This window comes from Chlorocebus sabaeus, chromosome 10, assembly GCF_047675955.1.
Source record: "Chlorocebus sabaeus isolate Y175 chromosome 10, mChlSab1.0.hap1, whole genome shotgun sequence".
NCBI lineage: Eukaryota > Metazoa > Chordata > Mammalia > Primates > Cercopithecidae > Chlorocebus > Chlorocebus sabaeus.
Window position 1 is genome coordinate 23209397 of NC_132913.1, and position 23662 is coordinate 23233058.

Genomic DNA, 23662 nt, shown 5'->3' on the forward strand with positions numbered 1-23662 from the left:
ATCAAATAGGACATGGAAGTACCTTTCTGGATACAATCTTTGTTGTAATGACATTTAGAATAATGGAACTCTGCCTTTGTTATCAACACCTGTATAGTTAAATTATGATTCTCTGACTCTCAAATAATATTAGACCATGGAATTCTCCATTGTCTATCAGGCCAGAGGTCCTGATCTTTTAGTGCTTGGAAACACGATTCTTTGTGTTTAAATGCATTGGCTGTATGAATCAGCTGTGAAGGTCACTTCCTAATCCAAGAAGGTCCAATGGGCAAAAGAAAAACAAAAGAAACCTATTTTTGTTTTGTTTTGTTTTGTTTTTAAGATGCTATTGTTTGCAGATATCACTACAATAAAATTTACCTGGAATCATGGGAAGAATGGTCCTCTAGTACAACAAACTGCTTGCGTAGTGACAAGGAGGGTCCTTAACAATAGTCAAACTACAGAGAACATAGAGTCAGGACAACTGCAGGCATCTCCAAGAACAAAATACACAAAATCAATGAAGTATATTATGTTTCAAACTCATATTATAATTCCATTTTGTAAAACTCAGCCGTCCAAATCCGTAAAAGGGCAATGCACTGTGCACTGTAGTTTTCTGAGGGAACACTTGCAAAAGGTACATAATTTTAGTGGTTAGCATTTAATTATTTTGAATTGGGTTGACACTGTTTATTGATAAAAGATTATTAAAATTGTCATTACACTCTCTGTTTATAGAGATATAGCCCTCACTTTTCATATCTATAATATAGCTAGTTAGTAAATATTTCTCAAAGAGTTCCTAAGATAAATAAACGATAGGCGACATAAAAGACCCCAACGATTGAGCTTAAGTCTATCTTCCTAGCTCCTACTTCTCTCGTTCCCTCACTCTATCTCATTCCTGTTCCTATCTCCCCATTTCCCCATTTTTCCTTTTTTCTTTCTTTCCACTTCACCTCATTCTCCATGCCATGTACATATGCATATTTTTAATAAAGATCTAACAAATTCCAGAACATTATTTTTGTCCTGATGAAAGTCGAGAGGGAACTAGACCAGTGACACAGCAGTCTGCTGGATGGTACATTCTCCAGAGTAGCCAGCATGCTAAGGAATCCTCAGATCCTTGAAATATATCACACTGCTACATCTGATAAATCTAGAATATAGAATCAGGAGTAAAAGATGATTTTCTTTTTCAAGTGCTAGCAAAATTTTAGCAAGGAAAGTAGGTTCTTTATCATTCAGATTCTTTATCATTTAGGACCCAGTGTACAGATTCTGCCGTGTGTTCCAAACTGTTCACTAATTCATAGAATAAAGTGCTTACAGAAGAACTGGAAAACATTTACATTGGCTTGTACAGTAAGTTAGCAAACGAGCATTTATTAGACAGTTATAACTGTTCAAAACTCACTAGAGATGCATTCACTTTAGTTTAAGGGTTGCATGTTTCCCTATAAATGGTTTGTTGTGAATAATGTAAATGTGCATCCCTGAGAATAAATTAAATACATTTCCTGATATTGCTAATGTGTTAGAACAGTTGTACCATAAATCACTTGAATAGCATTTATAGATTACTATACTCTATCTAGGCCAAGCTTGTAAATATCTGTGTAACTCATATTTCAATGATTTGAAACCCTTGAAAGAAAACCTTAGAGATTTTTCTCTTGTTTTCTTTCCTCCCTTCTTGTATGATATCGACAAACATCTAGCTCGAAGAAATTCATTTTGAATGCCTTTATAAAGCTTTATTTTTTAATAGAAACTAGAGGATTTAGTGTATAACTAAATGAGAGGGAATCAACAAAAAGCATATGGAGTGACTTTCCACTGCACATGGTTGGGCCATCATTCATGTATCCTTTTCCCCTTTCTCTACCAAGCCTTCCTCCTTGTAAGACTCAGAAATCCTCTATGGCTATGCAAGGTGTGGCAATTTTCCAGTGCTCCTCAGGTTCCAGTTTCCTTTGTCTTCCCTCTTCTTTCCTCCCTCCACTTCCTCCATTGTCTCCTCTTCTTCTTCATAGTCTCTCCCTTTTCTTCCTTCCCCTCCCTATGCGTGCACACACACACACATACACACACACACAAACAGAGAAAGAGAGAGAGATAAAAACACTTATTGTGGAAACCAGTTCAGGAATATTTTGTCTGTTCCTACCACCATGAATTTCTTTAAAACTTATGGCATATCAGAAGCAAAATTCAGCTTTGGAAACAATAAAGGTTATTGGTTTCAGTATTCAGTCATGTGACACATAGTATTTCAATAGTGAGTAACCGCATGTATGAAGGTGGTGCCATATGATTACAATGGAGCTGAAAATTTCTTATTGCCTACTATTTACTGTATTATAATTTTTATCTTTATTTTAGTGTACTCCATCTACTTATATATATATATTTTAAAGTTAACTATAGGCCGGACATTGTGGCTCAGGCCTGTAGTCCTAGCACTATGAGAGGCTGAGGCAGGCAGATCACTTGAGGCCAGAAGTTCAAGACCAGCCTGACCAACATGGTGAAACACTATCTCTACTAAAACTACAAAAATTAGCTGGGTGTAGTGGCACACACCTGTAGTCTCGGCTACTTGGGAGGTTAAGGTCTGAGAATCACTTGAACCCATGAGGCAGAGGTTGCAGTGAGCTGAGATCACGCCACTGTACTCCAGTGTGGGCAACAGAGAGACAGTTTCAAAAAAACAAAACAAAACAAAAAACCAAAACTTAACTACAAGACAGCATCAGGCAGCTCCTTCAGGAGGTATTTCAATAGATGCCATTGTTATTGTATGAGATAATAGTGCTATGCATGTTATTGTCCCTGAAGACCTTCCAGTGGGACAAGCTCGGGAGGTGGAAGACAGTGAAATTGATGATCCAGACGCTGTGTAGCCTAGCTAAAATGTGTATTTATATCTTAGTTTTCAACAACAAAGTTTAAATAGGAAAAAAATTAAAAATAGAAAATAATTATAGGATAAGGATATAAATAAAGAAAATATTTTTGTTAGGCTATACAATGTGTTTGTGTTTTAAGCTTAGTGTTATTATAAAAGAGTCAAAAAGTTAAAAAAATTAAAAGTTTATAAAATAAAAAAGTTACAATAAGCTGAGGTAAATTTATTATTGAAGAATGAAAAACATTTTTAAAATAAATCGAGTGTAACCTAAGTGCACAATGTTTATAAAGTCTACCATAGTGTACAGTAATGCCTTAGGCCTCCATCTTCGCTCACTGCTCACTCACTGACTCACCCGGAGCAACTTCCAGTCCTGCAGGCTCCATTTGTGCTAAGTGACTTACATAGGTGTACCATTTTTTAAATCTTTTATGCCATAAGTTTACTGGACCTTTTTTATTTTAGGTGTATTTAGATAGACAAATACAATTGTGTTATAATTATCTATGGTACTTAGCATACAGTATTCTGTACAGGTTTGTAATCTGGGAGCAATACACTATCCCATATAGCCTAGGTGTGTACCAGGCTATCCCATCCAGGTTTGTGTAAGTACACTTTATGATATTCACACAATGATGACATTGCCTAATGATGGATTTCTCAGAACATATCCCCGTCATTAAGTGACACATGACTGTTTGTCTTTGAAACCATTCTTCTAAGTAAAAGAAGTTTTTAAAAATGATGTTTCTTTGTTCTGGGCATTTTGCATGCATTATCTCATTATTAAAGGAGTATTAATTCACAGTGTAGCATTCTTAGTCCCTCTTTATTAATGAAGAAAGTGAAAGATACAGCAATGAAATAACTAATCAAACTCATAATACTTGAGGTTGCAGGATCAGAATTTGAAATTGAGCCTCATTCAGAAGCCAACATCTGTATCCTTTCAGCTCCACCTAATTGGTCATAACTGTAGCAAACTATTTCAATCTGATGAAAATCTGTCACGCCTATTCAACAGAGTGCTCTGAAATTTTATCTCTGTTCACTGTGTCTGAGTTCCCAAAATTGCAGTGGCCTGTTCCCTCTCACATTTACCTGTGCTGCTTTCATTCACCCCTTTCTGGTCATCCCTTGGGCTTCTTGAGGGAATACAATCCAAATTATCCTTCAAATGTATTGTTTATTTCTGAGGCTACATTAATTGAGAGTGGAGAATCATTGGGTGTTGTTCTGTTTTGTGCTGCTATTGCAGAATACCCCAGACTGGGTAATTTATAAAGGAAAGATTTTTTTTTTTTTTTTTTGAGATGGTGTCTTGCTCTTTTGCTAGGCTGGAGTGCAGTGGCACAATCTCGGCTCACTGAAACCTCCGTCTCCCGGATTCAAGCGATTCCCTTGCCTCAGCCCCCCGAGTATTTGGGACTACAGGCGTGCACCACCACGCCCAGCTAATTTTTTGTATTTTAGTAGAGACCGAGTTTTACCATGTTGACCAGGATGGTCTTGATCTCCTGACCTCGTGATCCACCTGCCTCGGCCTCCCAAAGTACTGGGATTACAGGCATGAGCCACCACGTCCCGCCAAGGAAAGACATTTCTTACAGTTCTGGAGACTGGGAAGTTCAATATCAAGGTGCTAGCATCTGGCAAGGGTCTTCTAGGTGCATCATCCCAAGGTGGAAGGGCAAAAAAAGCATCAGGGTGGGGGACAAGTTTCTTTGTTTTTTTTATAAGGAACCCACTCTTGAGATAACAGAATTAATCTACTCATGAGAATGGAGCCCTCATGGCCTAATTACCTCTTAAAAGTCCTACCTCTCAACACAGTTGCATTTGGGATTGTTTCAAACCCGTAAACCTTGGGGGACACATTAAAACCATAGCACCTTTCAATGGGGAGTTTCTCTTTGTGCCACATATCTGTGTCTACCATCCACAATGACCCTGCTTTAGCAGTTACCAACCCTTCCCATGGCCAGTCATTACATTCCAGAGTCTGACTGTCTGTGCCTGACCAATTTTTATTTTGTTTTTAGTGGAGCTTGATTGAGTTGCTCCAGCTTAGTGTAATTGGTGGTGAGTTGGAGCTTGATAGTCTTTGGTTTTCATTAGATGATGCTTTGCTGAACTGCTGTCTCATGGCACAGTCCAGCATGAACTCCTCCCCTTGCCTGAGTGTCACACCATTGCGATATGGACACCACCATTTATTTGTAGAATGCCTTTTGTTTCTTCAAAGTGCTTTCAAGCTTATCTCACTTCACTGCCTTCACATCATTGTGAATTATATGGGGTAAAGCTGAGTGAAGAGACTGAGACATGGAGAAATGAATCTTATTTCTGCACAGTGACTTTAGTTTTTTTTGTTTGTTTGTTTTTTGTTTTTTAAGAAGTATACTTTTTCCAATGAGTCCTGTGTAATTAAAATGTCCTAAAATGGGTTCTCTAACTCTTTAACTTTCTTTGTAGGATGGTTTTGACATTGGAACACCCAGATCATTGAACAGTAGTATACTTGGAAGGTCCTAGTTACCATATAATTTAGAATGAAGGCTGAGACTCATTAGCCACTGTGGTAACAATAAAATGATTCTTCTTGCTATTGAATTAATATTTATAGAGCGAGTATAAAAAGATAACACTTGATATAGTACTTGACATCCACGAAGACAGCAAGAAGGGAGTATCTAGATTTTGCTCTCTGTTTTGCTTATTATGCTATGTGACTTTGGCATGTTGCTGATATTCTTTCAAGCTCAGTTTACTATCTATAAAACTTAGTGTAATTACTTTTTTAGAATATCAAATATAATTTGTCTTGGCATTACAAATGCATAAAAATTAATAATATTAAAAAAATTTAAAACATGGCCAGGCATGATGGCTCATGCCTGTGATCCCAACACTTTGGGATGCCAAGGCAGGTGGGTCACCTGAGGTCAGGAGTTCAAGACTAAAAATACAAAAATTATCCGGGTTTGGTGGTGTGCAACTGTAATCCCAGCTACTTGGGAGGCTGAGGCAGGAGAATCACTTGAACCTGGGAGGTGGAGGTTGCAGTGAGTCAAGATCGTGCCACCGTATTCCAGCCTGCCTGGGTGACAAAGTGAGACTCTATCTCGAAAATAATAATAATAATAAAATCTAAAACAACTTAAAAACAACAGCATCAGATCCCCGATTCACTTATAATAAATATTTCTAATTGCTCATAGCTTTCTGAAAGTAAGGAAAGAGTTTTCTTCGAGAAGTATAAAAAGAAGTGACTATTTCAACTTTTTAAATAGTGAAAATATAAAATTTAATTTAAAAAAAATGACTCAGGCCGGGCACGGTGGCTGAAGCCTGTAATCTCAGCACTTTGGGAGGCCGAGACGGGCGGATCACGAGGTCAGGAGATTGAGACCATCCTGGCTAACCCGGTGAAACCCCGTCTCTACTAAAAAATACAAAAAACTAGCCGGGTGAGGTGGCGGGCACCTGTAGTCCCAGCTACTTGGGAGGCTGAGGCAGGAGAATGGCATAAACCCGGGAGGCAGAGCTTGCAGTGAGCTGAGATCCGTCCACTGCACTCCAGCCTAGGCGACAGAGTGAGACTCCGTCTCAAAAAATAAAAAATTAAAAAAAATTAAAAATGACTCAATTCCTCTCTTTGATCTAGGTGATATATGTCTTTACTGTCAATAATATTTCATTATTATGATGGCTATTATTAAAACTTCAGTATTAAACTACTCTGTAGCACCAGTTTTGAACTCAGATGTGTGATCTATATTCCACTTTACCTGTGATTTTTATTTCATCTAATATATGTGCTTCATGTCTATGAAGAAAAGCCAGATTTTTGCTTTCAATTTTAACATATATCTATCATCTAGGTTATCCTAGAAGTCCTCTTTTGCATCGTTTTAATCCCCAAAATTGCTTATATGGAAAAGAATGTAAAAATGCACTTATTCCCATGGAACCTCACAATGTCAGTTGCCAGGGGCGCTCTCCATAAAAGGTCCCTACTGATGAGTCATACTGGGCACAGTGATCTCTTGTTGAGTTTTGCACACACTTCAACTTTTTTAAAATTTACATGTTTCTTTCCAAGTCTTTTCTAATATCTTTTCCATTTTGGGTACAATATAACTATTACCTTAAAAAGTATCTATGAATAATATTATGCAAACTGTGATTTCCTAAAGAAATATGTGATATATTTGACTATATTAGATTTATTACATCCCACTAGTATTTCTTAGTTCTTAATATTTATCTGTAGAATTTCTAAATCATTACTTTTTTGCTATGGTTGTAATAGTAGAAAAGTAATAATAACATAATATAATAATAATTCTGAAATTGCACATATAAGTCCTTTGGGTATTTTGACCTTCAAATTAGCTAATAAGCATAAATTTTATAGAGAGCATCCTCTCACCTCCCAGATTCTGTTCACATTTCAATAAGGCCCCTGGACAAAATGGACCTTCTCTATTTGGCTGCATGTCTTGTTTTCCAGATGCTAATTTCTATTTTGAGAGGCAAGTACATAGTGATGCTGAGTAAACAATTGTGGAAAATAAGTTTAAGATTTAGAAACAGCCCAAACTCATCACATTCTCCTTTTTACCCTGTCTCCTTTCATGTGCATATACACCTTGACACTGGCACTTTGGGCAAGTAATTTAACCTCAATATGTCTGGAAAATTGGAGTAACAGTGCGCAACTCAGAGGCCAGTGTTAGGATTAATACATGTAAACCACTTAACAGTGTCAGGCACATAAGTACAAAAATCAGTTGTAAATATTATGTGTTTGACTAATATTAAGTACCTGTTATGTAACAGATATTATGGTAGAGATCAGTGCTATGATGAAGAGACCTTGTCCCCAAGGAACAAACAGTCTCCTGAGATATAGAGAAAATTCCAACTCAATCTCAACAGAGCAGTAGTGTTAAAAGTAAAAAAGCCAAGGGTATTTAAAAAGCATATATTGGCACTTCTTTTTTTTTTTTTTTTTGAGACGGAGTCTCGCTCTGTTGCCAGGTTGGAGCACAGTGGTGTGATCTCGGCTCACTGCAACCTCTGCCTCCCTGGTTCAAGCGATTCTCCTGCCTCAGCTTCCTGAGTAGCTGGGATTACAGGCACCCGCCACCACGCCCAGCCTAATTTTTTTGTATTTTTGGTAGAGACAGGGTTTCACCATGTTAGCCAGGATGATCTCAATCTCCTGTCTCATGATCCACCCACCTTGGCTTCCCAAAGTGCTGTGATTACAGGTGTGAGCCACCACACCCAGATATTGGCACATTTTCTAACCCCTGGGAAGATCAGTGACATCTTTCAGGAAGAGAATATTTTTCTAGAAACCTGAGAGGCAAGTAAGGGCGAGTTAGGCAAAGTGGCGTGGGAGAGTGATGAGGAAAGAGGGAAAAAAAAAAAAAGAATACATCCTGTATGAGGAGAGCCCAGAACAACAACGTGACTAGAAAGAATGGACCAAGATCAAAGTCCCATGTGGGGGCCTCTATGTTGCTAGCCCCAAGTATGCAACTGACTAACACTTCTTCCACAAGCAGATCAAGTGGCTTTGGCTAACCTGAGAGGAAAGGGCCCTGCATTCTTTGGTGGAAGAAGAAAGGAAAAGGTGAAGAGTGAAATCCCAGACATGTTCTAGATCCGTTGTTTTGCCCCTTTTCTTTGGTATGGTAGGGAGTGGGAATGAAGGGGGCACAAATATTAAAACAGAAATGTCATAGAAGTGACCCCTTTTACTTTTCTGAGGTCTAGAGAAAGACCCAGTACCCCTACTCTGCTGGCAGAGACTAGAATTTTTGTCCTGGGAGTCTCATTCCAGATATTATTCTGGGGCTCCTCACAGACCAGGAAGCCTCAAGCAATTTATTGACTACTTTGGCTTGACTTTAAATTTGGTTCTTGAATGGCTGGGGCTTAGAATAAAGAAAGAGAAGTAAGCATTGCATGGGAAGGAAAAGAGGAAGGTGGAAGTGGAGGAGGAAAGCAAAGAGAGAGAAAGTGAAAGGAGAGAGGGAAACTGAGATTAAGAGTTTCGTGTGCCCTCATTTCAAAAAGCAACTGTCACCTAAGGACCCTTTGGGTGGCATATAGATAAATATGAATAAGGCTTGCTGCCTGCCTTTGAGGAGCCTACATTTCACTTGTGTTATTCATTAGTGTCTTCTAATATTGGTGTTCCAGTGCCATTTATATCTCTCTCGTTGAAAAAATTTCCAGAAAAACTCATTTACATAAAATTTGCCCCATCGATTATTAAGTTTACTACATACACTTACCTCTATGTCTAGATCTTTTTCTATGTATCTCTATTGCTATACTCTACACAGATCTTCCAAACACACACATACACACACACCTATTATCTTTTCTGAACCATTTCAGTATATGTTGTAGGCATCTAGTATGTAATCCTAAATGAAGGCATATTTTCTAAAATAATCACAACATGGTTTAAAACTCCAGCCTCAATGAAATACTTATAACTAGTCTGTAGTCCACATTTGTAGTTCTCATGGGTCTTAATAATGCCCTTTATGGTATTTATATTTTTTTGATTACAGGATCCAGACTGTATTGCATTTGAGGATCATATCTCTTTAATCTCTTTCTTCCTCTCTCAATGCCAAATCACTGACATTTTTGGAGAATGCAGGCCAGCATTTTGGCTTGTACTTGGTCTTCTTCTTTCTTTACTCCCAAACTCCAACTGTAATATAAACAGGTGACAGCCTCAATTTCTGTGATTGGCTATGCTATACATCATTTATCTGTTCCAAAACTTTTGACTAGATTGTAAATATGCAACTTCACAACTCCTTAGTGTCATAAAGTACCAGACAAAAAGACTACGTGGAGATGTCCCTGCCTATTATAAAATATTCACCCAAACAACTTAGCTAAGCAAAACATCTACTGACATTTATGCATCATCCTAACTTCCTCTTTGCAGTAGGCCAGCAAAGTCTTACCAGGAACGTTATATCATCTTGATGATATCATAGCTTTTGCCCCTGGTCTTGTCAGTCCCGTTAATACTCAAACATGTATCTGGCACTTCTCCTTCCAATTAACTCTAAATCTGACAAGCCAGCCCCCTTGACTGGGAACATCTTTTGTGAACTGTGGACTCCTCAAAGGCAGGCAGCAAGCCTTATTTATTGTTCTATTCCTAGCTTGGCTCTCTCATTCTTTAGCCTGTGATTTATCTTGCTTTTTGATTAGCTTATAAGCTCTAGTTCCTTGTGTCTGTTCCCTCTCTTTCCCCATCTGTAATTACCATTGGCCATGCTAAATGCGTTTCAAGTTACAATAACTGCAATAACAATACAGCTCTGTGGTGCTTTTTTAAAAAACAAACAAACAAACAAAAACAAAAAAACAAAAAAACAGTTATCCCCGACTTAACATACTCCACAAGCACCAGTGCTTTACAAGTATAACCATTACTGAGGAGCACATTAGACCTCCCAGATTGAAATCTCAGCTTAGACATATACTATGAACTTGTTATGTTCTTTGATCTTTAATTTCATTATCTGTAAAAACAAGGACATTAAAAGTACACCTAGCTCTTTGGGAGATTAAAGGGCTGTGTGAGAGAGTAAATATGGAATGTTCAGCACAGTTTTAGGTATGTATTGACATTTTTAAATGTTTCCTGTTGCTATTATTTTGGGAAGAACATAGCACCCAGAATAGTTTTGGTTTCCCTCTCTATTATCCATTTATTTCTTAAAAGACCAGTGGAAGCTGTAAGGAGCTATTCCTTTATGTACAGATATGTATGCCTTGTTAAATTCCTTAAAATTAAAGTATAGAAAGAGACCATCTTCACTGCAGGACCCCAGAAATCCAAACCTCTGGCCCTTCTAACTGACCAGATTAGTTTATAGTGTTTCAATTTCTAATCAGGTTTGCAATGATGTTATGGAAAACATTCCTGTGTTGTACGCTATCTTTTGACCTGTGTAAAATGCATTCGTGATAAGAGTACACTGCACTTGCAAAATCCAAAACTCCCAGGAAATCAGGATACTTACATTCATTAATCTCATTAAACTCATTAGATATCCCAACCCCCTGGGGAGGCTAAGTGATAAATATTCTCTCTACTTGAGACAATTGAAAGGCCAGACTGCCCTTGCAAAGCTTGCGTTGTCACTCACTAACACACACAGTCTGTGGAAATCTATTTGTCTAGTATCTCTAAAGGGCATGAGCCTATTAGGGGAAAGATAAAATTTAAAAGAAACAAAACACACCAAAAGCACAAAATTAATATAAAGCATATGAAGTAGTGATAAATGATATGGAGAAGAAAAAATATATAGGAAGACAAGGAGTAACATGGAGTAGTTGCTGATATTTTTACATAGCATGATCAGAGAAGTCCTCTCTAATAGAGAAGGCTTTGAGCAGTGGTGACCAGAAGCAAATAAAGCAGCAAGTCCTGCAGGTGCTGGAGGAAGAGCACTGCAGGCGGCTGGAACAGCAAGATCAAGGCCCCGGGGCAAGGAAATGCTTGGAGCTCTCCAGGAGCAACACAGAGGCCAGAGTGGTGAATGAGGTGTAAGCAGGTAGTGTAAGGAGGTGAATGGGCAGATTGTGTAAGCAGGCCATGAGCATTCAGATGTAATGCTCTTTCTTCCTCCGGACTATACACTTCCTGATTATGTATAACTTTGTAGGCATAGAAATGGACTTGGTTTTCACTAAGTTGGGAAGCCATTTAAGGGTATGAAAGAGAGGAATTAAATAATCTGGCCTGCACTATTTTAAGAAGATAGTTCTGGCCCCAGAGGGCAACATAATCTGTAGAATGGGAAGAGTGGAGTCAGTTATGAGGTTATTGTTATAATCTAAGTGAAGAGTGATAGTGACTTTTACCAGGGTAGGAGTGGCACAAATGGTGAGAAGTAGATGGATTGTGCATTCTACTTTGAAGATAGAGCTGAAAGAATTTGCTCAGGTTTGGGTTGTAAGGTGTAAGAAAAGTAAGGGAATCAGAATTGACTCCAAACTGTTTGACCTGAGCCTCTAGATTGTTGGAGTTGCCATTAACAGCGATGGGGAAGATTAGAGGAGGGTGCTGGGGATGGGGATATCAGTTAGTTATTGTGCACATAAAGTTCAGAGACAATGGTTTGAGGGCATTGGTTTTCAAACTAGGACATGCATTAGAACCACTTAGAGGACTCATTAAAACAAGATTGCCGTGTCCAAACCCTGAAGAAGATTTTTCTTTTGTCTTTTTTTACCCCAGGGTTTTTTATTTTTTTATTTTATTTTTATTTTTTTTTTTGAGACGGAGTCTCGCTCTGTCGCCCAGGCTGGAGTACCCCAGGGTTTTTGATTTAGTGGATCTAGAATGGGGGGACCCAATACTTTGTATTTCTAACAAGTTGCCAGGTGATGTTGATGCTGCTGGTCCTGGGACCACATTTGAAGAGTGACTTTTCTAGTATTGAGAGTATCCATGGAAGGCATGGCTAAGGTGAAAAAGCCCAGGGCGTTAGCAGGAGGGAGTTGAAGTATAGTTACTGGAATGCTTTCTGCACCTGGACTGCTGGAGTACCCCCTTCAGTTCTACTTTCTTCTACCTCATGGTCAGTAATGATATGTGTTAGCCCAAGGTGAACAACAGTTTTTGAGTTTTGATCCTCCTTCACATTCGGTCACAAAGAACCCTGTGAAACGGAATATTCTAAACACATGAAGAGTTGACTCAGACACTAGCTTTTGCTTCTTCTCTAGTTAAGTCTAATTTATCTAGATAGGCGGAAGACACCAACCTAACTACATACCCATTTCTATGGGAAGAGATATGCCTCAGAAATTAATTTGTCTGACAAATTTACATTTAAGAATCACATTTTTTGCTTTAGATGTCATATAATTGAAAGCAAATGTAAGTTTTCTAGGTACAAACTTAATTTGATAATTGTATTGTTCTGAAATTAATTCTGGCATTTAAAGAAGAAAATAGTTTCTTCTTACGGAGAAATATTCTAGAGAGAAAAATAGAGTGAACATCCACTTCTTTTTAAAAGTTATAGCTTATAGCAAAACACACAAAAAATGGAGAAGCAAACCTTTATAATGAAAACACAGTTTTGCCATAATGTTCATGACAGTCTATGTAATGGAAAAATTCTTTTGATAAGAATTTATCATTACCTTTGTGACCTTTAATCATTTTTGACCATGGTCTACTATAAAAATGTGTGTTATATCACAAAAAACACACAAATCATTGTTTACCTATAGATATTATGAATATATATATATATAATTTTTTGAAATAATTTTTACCCTGAGTGTATGAGAGATGTTTACTATGCTGTGCCCTATCAGTTTGAATATTGCTGGCTTTTACCCACTAAATTGAGAACCAAGATGGCATAATTAAAAACATGCACTCACAAGATTGATAGGGTTGGAATCTTGGCTCTGCCTCTAACTGTGTAATCTTGATGAAATTGCTTAACCTCTCTTTGCCATCAGTAAAATGGGAATAATAATATATCTACCTTATAAGGCAGTTATAAGGATGAAATGAGTTAAAGAACTTAGAAAGGTGACTGACATATAGTAAACACTACAGAAGTATTAGTTACTAATATTGTTTTCACAACCCAATAATATGTAATGGCTTGAAGTTTGAAAAACAAACAAAAAAAAAAACACTTATGTGGATGAGTAAGACTAACCTCACCCACCTGCCACCTTACCTTTCAACACGTATAAAAAACTAGTAAATTAACTTTCTCAGAGGCAACATTAGTAAGTTATTTTATTTTGTATGGAGAGTGAAATAGCTCCATTTCCTTTTAAATCCCTAGTATGTTCTTTTAAAGCGTAATTGTAAGACTTTTGGGGAGACAAGGTATGATCTCTTGAAAATCCAGACTCTAAAAAGAAAATTCTTCCTTAGATAATGTTTTATTCATTGGTGTCGTGTCTTGCATTTAATGTATTTTCAAAAACTATTTGTTTAAAATGAGTGTAAATCTTAATAGAAAAATTTTCAAGGAGACCAAGTGATGCGTATAGATAATAAATTAATAACTTTGTAATTTACAATGATTTCACATTCATGTGTCTTAAATCTGTAATTCAAATTGTGTTACATGAAATGCTAAATTGAAACATAAAAGTTTGAAACTCTTCAAGAGTCACCATGTACAGTGTACCAGTTATAGATAATTTGTCAAAACACATAGTCCCAAATTATAATGGTTCAAATGCAATGTAATTTTTGCTGATCACCCATAAAACAGTCCAAAGTGAGTTTTCCAGTTGTGGAAAGGGCAATCTGAATCTGTTACATGCATCACTCTGAGGCCCAAGCCCATAGTGGGTGTGCTGCCTTCAAGCTTGACTTTCAAAGTAATTCTGGTTACCACTATTCCAGCTCTGTGGAGGGAGCAGAGAGCTTGGAGGATGACAAATGGGATTTAGTGTCAGGAGTGGAAGTGTCACATAAGACCTCCCATTTATCTCTCATTTGTCAGAACTCAGTAACATGGTCACTTAACTGCAAAGAAGACTGGGATGTGTGATCCAGTCTTGTGCCAACAATGAAAACAGAAAATAGATTTTAATAACAAATCGCAGACTCTGCCAAACATCATTAAGTTCTATTGCAAAAAATCCTTGTTTAGCACTATTTAGGTCAATGTTTTCTCATTATATTTGACTAGGAACCCTGATTTTCTCTTGGCACCTCCTAACACACTATAGAAAACAACACACTTTGGAAAAGATGGTTGTCAGGAAACTCTCAAATCTCATACTGAAAATAATCTTGCATTTTCCAAGAACGATGAGAGAAAGATTCTTTTAACTTCTTCAAAATTGATTAGGACACAGATGCAGAACAAATAAACTATATGTTTCACAAATATACAATTAAATAATTATTAGCTGAATACCCTTGTAACAGTCACCCAGGAGGCAGAACTTTCCCAGCTACTTGGAAGGAAGAACTTCACAACTTCCTCCTAATAGTAACTAACTTGCTTTCCTTAAAAGTAAATTCTGCCCTGATGTCTATGATAGTCTTTTCCTTACTTCTCCTTACAGGTCTAAAACCAGAGTGGTTCAAATTCAGATTGTTAGTTCTGTCTTTAGATATGTCTTTAAACCTCTTTTAACCTAGCTTCTCTTCCCCTTGCTTGTTTTCCCCCTTCCTAGTAATTTATTGGTGAGGAAACAGGCCACCTGTTCTATAAACATTTTCAGTCTCTCTTTCGTGAATTGCATCTGCATGGTGAGGTTTAACATGTTCCTTTATCCTTGAATTTCCTGTAAACTGGAAGTTGGATATCAAGGCTTCATTAGTCTTTCACAAGTCTCCTTCATAGAAAGTGTGCTGTTTTCCAGAAAGCACATAATGTGTGTTTATCACTTTTTGTGAGTGTGGCTATCATTGATGGTCAACGACTACAGCCTTTGCTATTTAGGGAATGCAAAATGGCAGTGTTCAAATTCTATCATTCTTCCTCATTTGTTAGTGGAACTGTTTCTATTGAAAGAATTTTTGCTTCCATGGCCATTTAATTATTCAATAATCCATTTTGTATTGAGGAGGCAAGCAAAATTAATATCAACTTTTTATTTGCTGGTTTTCAAAATGGGGAATTTTTAACAGCTTTCACCATATATGACTTTTTTTGTGTTGTTGTGAAATCACAGATTTAAAGAAATTTAATGTGTTTTAATCCTTTTCAATTATCATTTACAATAATATTCAGATTCTCCTAGTGATAGTCTTTTAAAATGTGTCCTATAAATATTTCAATAAAGACTGTGGTGGTCCTCATTAGCTTCTGTGCTATATATGTCAGGATGTTTCAGGCTCATCTTGGACATTTCCTTTGTCAGACTCGGAATCAGCTATTGCTCTATAAAGACCTGATTTGTTTTAGTGGTAATGCCTCTTCAGTGCCACAGAAAGAGCTTTAGGAGTGCTTATTGTTACTGGATTCCACTATTCCTAGATACTTCAGTAGGCAGAACTTTATAATATATATTATTATTTCCTTTATTTTGAAGACAAAATATAAAAGTGGGTATATACTAATGTTTCCAATTGAAATTCAGAACAACAGGAGTTAGTTCTGTCTTACATCTGTCTCTTTTTTTCATACTAAGAATCAAGTTTATCAAGGACACTGAAGATTATAATCGAAATAGAATATATAATAATTACACATTTGCTTTATTCCACATAAAAGAAAACATTCTCAGAATAATACTATACTACCACCAACACGAGTATTTGAAAACATTAATATTTTTCATATAAATTCTCCCTTTTTTACGTTTGTGTTTTATATAGATCTTCAGAGCATGTAGCTTTTATCTAAGTTCCACCTGTGAAGTGGCTCATTGCAAATCTCTATATTGAAGTATTTCCAGTCATTGGAATGTATGTCTAAAACTCAGTCTCCAGGAAATTCCTAAGATAGGGCTCATGGAAACATGAGTTTGAGTTCTTGCATGTTATTAACAGTATATCTATGTTTTTTAAAAAATCGTTTTTAATTGACACATAATTGTATATATTTATGGGGTACATGTGATGATTTGATAGATGTATACATTGTATAATGATTAAATCAGGGTATTTAGCATATACATCACTTCATACATTAATTATTTCTTTGTGATGAGAACATTCAGAATTCTCTCTTTTGGCTGTTTTTAAAAATGCAGTGTAATATTATTAAGCATAATCACCCTACTGTGTACTGGAACACCAGAACTTATTCCTCTTATCTAAGTATAGCTTTCTATTCGTTAACCAATCTCTCCTCATTTCACTCTCTCCTCTACCTTCCCCAGCTCCTGGCAACCACAATTCTACTCTCTACTTCTATGACATCAAACTTTTTAGAATCCACAGATGAGTAAAATCATGCCATATTTGTCTATCTGTACCTGGTTTATTTCACTTAACCTAATGTCCTCTAGGTTCATTCACGTTGCTGCAAAAAAAGAAACAGGATGTCATTTTATTGTGGCTGAATAGTATTCTATTGTGTATGTCACATTTTCTTTATCCCTTCATCCACTGATGGACACTTAGGTTCACTCCATATATTACCCGTTATGAATAATGCTTCCATAAACATGGAACTGCAGATGTCTCTTCAACATAACTGATTTCATTTCCTTTTATTTCATTTCCCACTACTACACAGTAGTGGGAATGCTGGACATATGGAATTTTATTTTTTATTTTTTGAGGAAACTTCCTGCTGTTTTCCATAGTGGCTGGACTAATTTACATTCCCCCCAAAAGAGTATAAGTCCCTCTGTTTCTCCATCCATGCCTAACATTTTTTTTTTTTTGTCTTTTTGACAATAGCCATTTTAATTGAAATGAGGTGATATCTCATTTTGGTTTTGATGTGCATTTCCCTGATGATTAGTGACATTGAACATTTTTTCATTTACCTGTATGTCTTCTTTTGAGAAATGTCTATTCAGGTCTTGTGTCCATTTATCTTTGGTCGTTATACTTGAAAGTGAGCTATGCTGGACATACAATCCTTGGATCATGTGGGTTTTTTTTTTTCGTGCATATTTATTATATTTCTACATTTTCTTCTTGAATAAAATTTTCCTGTAAAAAAGTCTGACAATATTTTATTTTCTTTATAAACCAATACTCAAAGAATTTTTTTCTCTTCTATAAAATTTAATAATTATACTAGGATATGTCTCAGTATTGGTGAGTCTGATGTGCCTTTCCAATAAGTAGTTAGAAATTTTCTTCTTTATTTTTATTGGAAAGTTTTCTGAATCTTCTTTTCGTTAAGTTCTGTGCTCTTGCCTTGGTTTTCATTTTCATGAAATTCTATTACATGCATGTGGCATCTGCTTTTCCTTCTCTATTTGTCAGTTTTTTTCAAATTATTTTATATCTCTTTTTGAATGTGTTTTGTAATTGTTTTCTTTACATCTTTAATTTCTCTTTAAGCATTATTTGTTGTATTTTTATTCTTGTATTTCTTCTTGTTTCATTTTTGTTTCTAAAAATAATTTTTAAAGTTCTAATTATTTATTGGGTTCTGTCACCTAATTTTTGAATTTTTTCTAATCTTTTGCTGTTCTTTTATATCTTGGGTCATTTCTTAAGTGACTTTTAACCCCTTTGGATACAGTAGTTTTTATATGTTTTGTGTGCATTTCTTTCTGCTGCACTGCCTAATCTGTGGGGATGTTAATCTGCCTTTTATTCTTTTTCCTTAGAATATCCTTTCATGGAATCTAAATTTTATCTCTTTCTTTGTTTACTTTTCTGTGAAATTAGTTTCTGTGAACTTTTAAAAGGGAGTATGGTTGAGGATTATTTTCTTCTCATTTGATTTCATGGCTCCAAGGCTCCAACTCTCTCTCTCTCTCTCATACACACACATACACACACACACACACACACACACACACACACACGGTCAAAAAGAAAACAGCTTACTTTGTGAGATTTAATGTTTCCCATTTCCTTCCTCACCTTGCTTCCTGGTCCTTTCTTTTTCCTCATTGCTATTTTCCTTGTTTCACTCAGTTGGGAAATTCTTCCCACCTGTTTCTGTTTAGTAGAGGGGTGGGGGAGAGGAGGAAACTGTTCTGGAAGGGAGCTCTGGCTTGTTAATGTTGACAGTTCAGTGGATCCAGACTGTGTCAGCTTCCAAGACCTCTCCATAAACCCCTTATATTCAGCTGCTCTTGAAGTGTGAAAATTTCTCCAGGTCTCAGCTTTAGTTCCCCATTTTGGTTGCCTTGGGTCATCAGATTGCCCCATTTTTACCTTCTTCTCTCTACTGTCAGATGCTGATATCACACAGGTCCAGGGCTTCCACTGTCAGTCCCACCTGCTTGTGGTTTGGGATTTGTGGTGATGGCTTGTCACTTTATACTGAGCATATGGTCTGTGTGTTCTTGGTTTGGCTCTCCTTGTTGCACTGTGATGTGAAAAGATCTTGTCTCTACTTCTGTGACCATCGCCTAAGAATCTCTGAGAACTGTGTTAAACCTGTGAAGCATGAGTAACAGTAACAATTCTTCAGATCCAGACTTTTCTATATATTTTCTCATTCCTTGTCAGCTTTGGAGAACCAGGGTTTAATTTCATTAAATTCTTCCGAAAGCTCTGCAAAGGTATTTTTGTGAATGTTTTACACTATTTTTCCAAATAAGAAAACTAAAGTTCTTGAAGTATAGATCCATTTTGGCCTCAGGAAAAGACAGAGAGAGAAACAGCAAAGCTACTGACAGTAGGACTAATAGGCTATCCAAGGGAGAGACCATCTCAGAATTATCAGTTAGACCCTGTAACAGAATAAAGGCATTGGGTTTCTGTACCTGATGGAAGCTTACATGGCCAGGCCTTGGAGTCACGCTCATCCCCAGACAAGAAATTTGCAGAGTGATTTAAATTCACAAATAATTGGATTTATCACAAGTTTTATTAAACTCTGATTATTACTAGTTCAGTGATAATCAGAAAAACATCAAGTTATACCTCTTTGTTTAGATGTATTTAAAATGTCTTATCTAAATTATCTGTCTGTCATCTTTTATATGAGTAAATTAAAATTCAGTTATGTATATTTTTTATTAATTTCCTGATGGATTCTATTTTTCTAGAAAATGCCATCTAGATTTTATAGGAAATGTTATGAGAAAAGAGAAAATATTATATTCTTTTCATCAGATATACATAGCTATGGGAAACTCTTACATTCAGACAATATGATCATAATCCAGGCTTGGCCATTTGTCCCTAATGGCAGCTTACAAAAATATAGTCATATTACCCTTGAAGAACCAAATTATTACACATAACAAACATTTATTATTTGTATGCTCTATACCAGACACAGTACATGGCACAGAATGTCTAAGAAAATTAAGACTTTGGCTCTCTAATTGCCCATAGGAAGGAATGCACAAACATAAATACATGTAACAGAAATGTTTACTAGATGAGGCAATTCCATTTATTATGGGTCCAAGCAAGTCAATTGAGGCTCACACAAAGGACATCTGATTTCATCTTGAGGGATATGAATACAAGTATTTAAGTCAGGCAAAAGACTTTGCTTCTAGAGATAACAAAATGTGTGAAGGCATAACGTCATAAGGGAAGACTGAACTTTAAGGTAAATGCTGCTTTACAAAAGTAGTAAGTTAGAAAAACTAGTCTCATGAAGGGGTTTCTGTACTAGACACTAACAGGTTCTAACTGGATCATCTTCCCTAGCAAATAAACATTAGCTATATAACCTTGATTTTTAAAAAATAAAACTGGTCCAAAGTTGACTTTTGATTAGTTATTCACACATCATTTTCCCACTTCTATATGCAGGAAATTGACAATATGTCTATATAATTACTCTAGAGAAGAGAAGATCCAGAATTGTATTTGAAGAGTCTTGATCTAATAAAGAAATCATCCAGAGAGATATAAACATCCTTTCTCTTCTCTTTTTTACTTATCCTCACCCTCTTCCATCTCTCTTGTGGATAATTCATTATTTTATGGACTTTCTATAAACAGCTAATAGAGAGAAACAAATAAGGATAAAAACACTAACATTAAACTTTCTATAAATAGCTATTAGAAAGAAATAAGGAGAAACAGTAATCTATCACTTGTTAGCAGCACTAGGAGAATTTTTACAAGATGAAGTGTGAAAATACTGCCTGAGACAAGGCTGAGTCATGCTCGTGAACCCATGCAATCCTCTTTGCCTGTTTCTATGGGAAGTAACTTAGTAGGGGAGTAAGATGCAGTGTTGGTTTTCTTTATATTAATATGTAATTATCCGAAACTGTATGGTATGAAATGTGGATGAGCCCTAAGAAGATATTTTAGAACTATACCCATCAGACTTAGACACATATGGACTATGAGATCCGAGGAAGAAAATTTTTAAATCTCATCAAGTTTCATCCCATCCCCATTCTTCTGTCTCATCTAGGTTTAGATGAAGAACTAAGGTTTAGAGTATAGAAGCGAATTGTTCAAGGTTACATAGTAATTTGATTGATGTGTGTATGTTTTATTTTCTCTTTTACTTGATAGCTTAGACTAAGCAGGTACCTAAGCCTTTACCTCTAATCACTTGTTTCAGACATTAATTGATTATAAGATAGAAATGCAGGAGAGCACTAATCAGGAGCATCTACCAAGATACTTTCATTTTATTTTATCGACAAATCATTTGTTATTATTCTGCCACATGAGAAGAAGCATTCAAATTAATTGGTAAAATAGTAATAAATTATTGGTAAGCATTTAGCATGGAATTCATGTGCAGATAATTAAGAATAATTGCTTGGTTTCATGGGCCTTTCTTGATTATCTAGAGACAATTTGATTCAATTAAGTATAAAATTACTTTATAAGTACTGACAGATCCAAATACAAAATCACATGGATAGTGAATGTGTATCGATGGTTCAAACTTTTACAATTAAAAGAAAAAATTGTGGCATGCTTTTTGCATATTTTAGTGCAATCCAACATAATAATTTTGATTCATAGCCAAGACTCAGTTTATAGGTTTTGTTCTTTATTACTATATATGAAAGGGGAATAGGAATAAAAAACAAATAAAATGTCCCACCTATAGAAATGGTGATTTGATGATCTTAATCCAGAGACTTTTATTTCTCCCATGACTTAAGAATCTATGGACCTTGTTAGATTTGGGGGTCCGGGATAGCACGTTGTCAACATGTTTAATAGTATTTGTTGAAAAATTGCAACATATAGTTGATATCAAGACTTTCAAGGAGTGACATGAGAAGTAGAAACCATGATTCAACATGCCCTAAAAGAATTTGTAAAGAAAGTAAGAGGCAGGGCAATGAAGAAACAGAATGGCGACGTAAAGAAAGGTAGCACACGAGGATACACATATGTATGTGTTTAGAAGCAGCTGTATATAGAATATCCTAAGCATGGGTGGAAGTTTGCTCAAAAAGGAAGAGAAGAACCTGGCATTGTTAGATAAAAGATTGTGAGAAGAGTAACGCTTGATTAATGTTCTGAAAACGGTGAATAGGATTTGGAGGACAGTGGAAAGAAGATTGTTCGAGTAGGAGGAGCTTGAAGCCCCACTATGGGTAGACCAGTTAGATGAAATCTGGCAGGCCAGTTGACCTGGGTCAAGAGTATTACAGGAGCTGAGGCTATTATAGGGGCTGGGTCAAGAGTGTTATAGGAGCTGAGGAGGACACGTGGAGCCACAGGTATCATGATATTTGCAGGATATCTTTGGAGTTCACATTTTCACATTAATTTTGCCGGAAAGGCAACAGCGTACAGCTGTCCATGCTCTGTGGACCAAAGGCATCCCCAAATAAGAAGGTTCTAGTGTATTGGCAATATTGATTTTATAATTCCCTTTCTATATCTCTGTGTTCTAGTGTTTAAAAAATGATTTTCTCAGGAAAATTTTCTGTGTGATTATTTTTATTAGACTAGACTATCTGAGGTCACAGGGCAGTGTCTTCCTTTTTTTTCTTAAAGCATTTAAACATTCAAAATATATGGATCTCTTACATTGTTGCAGACTATTTGAGAGTACAGTGTGAGTTTAAATGATAGAAATAGTCTCCGTGTGTTTAATTATATGTGGGAGATAGAAATGTAGCCTTCGAGGTAACACAGGAAAAAACAAAGAATTGTCAGGTGGAAAAAAAACAGTTTTTAATAAATCACAGAATGATTTCATTTTCTAAGTAATATATTTAACCCTCCAGATAATCTATTGCCTATATTATTTTATATATGCCTACTTATATGTGTATATCTTATATAATTTATCAAATAAATTGCCCACAGTTAACTTTTCCTACTCTGATTTTAATAGTCATGCGATCCCCACACAATGCAGAGAAGAACTCGCCACCTGCTAAGACCATCACTGAGCTCAAGGACTTGTGCTGAAGACTCACAGGTGCAGCCTTGCCTCCTTAATGAAAATTGCTTCCAGTTCCAGTACAATCTAACAGGTACAGCTGAAATCTATGACCTTGTCGTTTTCCCTGAACATTGACTAATGAGAGAATTTTGGTGTGTGTTTTCATTCTCAAGATTAAGAATGGAGAGTAGAATGTGTGAGTGTCTTGCATAAAAGGCTGAGGACTTGATGTTTCTAGTATCCCCTCACAGAAAGAAATGCTCACTCTTGGCATGTTGAATCAGCAAGGCCACATAAAATCTCTGTAGTAAGAGAAGCTTAGAAAGATTTGGCAACATTTCAGAAAAATGTTGATTTAAGCCATGATAAACTGAAACAACAAAAATAAGTAGCAGAGAATAATTTACCATTGAGAGAAAATGTAATCATACTGTCATAGAATTTGGCTCTTTCCTGCTTTTTATTATTTCAGAAAACTGAGCTTGTGATGTACTTTCTGTATGGGTCTGAATAAGAATGAATGCTAGGGCTGGCTGGTCATGGATGTTTTCGAGGCACTGGGAATTCCATCAAGTCTAGCTGTTCGGCCACTGCTCAGCATTTTTCCAGGCACCACAGTGCTCAGTGTCTAAAACTAGAGGACTGTTATGGTTACATTGATCTGCTCCTTGCCATTCCCTGCAGCAGCAGACATTCCAAAATGCTGCAAAATGTGGAACCATGTTAAGTCACAGCATTGAATTCAATACTGACAACCAAACCACCACATGCC

General features: G+C 36.4%; 1 protein-coding gene across 1 annotated transcript in view; it reads left to right on the plus strand.

Moving 5' to 3' along the window:
* THSD7B (thrombospondin type 1 domain containing 7B) overlaps window positions 1–23662 on the plus strand; it is a 909295-nt gene that overhangs the window by 824645 nt on the left and 60988 nt on the right. Inside the window, exon 18 of the mRNA XM_007964862.3 lies at window positions 22840–22981. Coding sequence (XP_007963053.3) covers window positions 22840–22981 — 142 coding nt within the window. The remainder of the gene's footprint in view (window positions 1–22839; window positions 22982–23662) is intronic.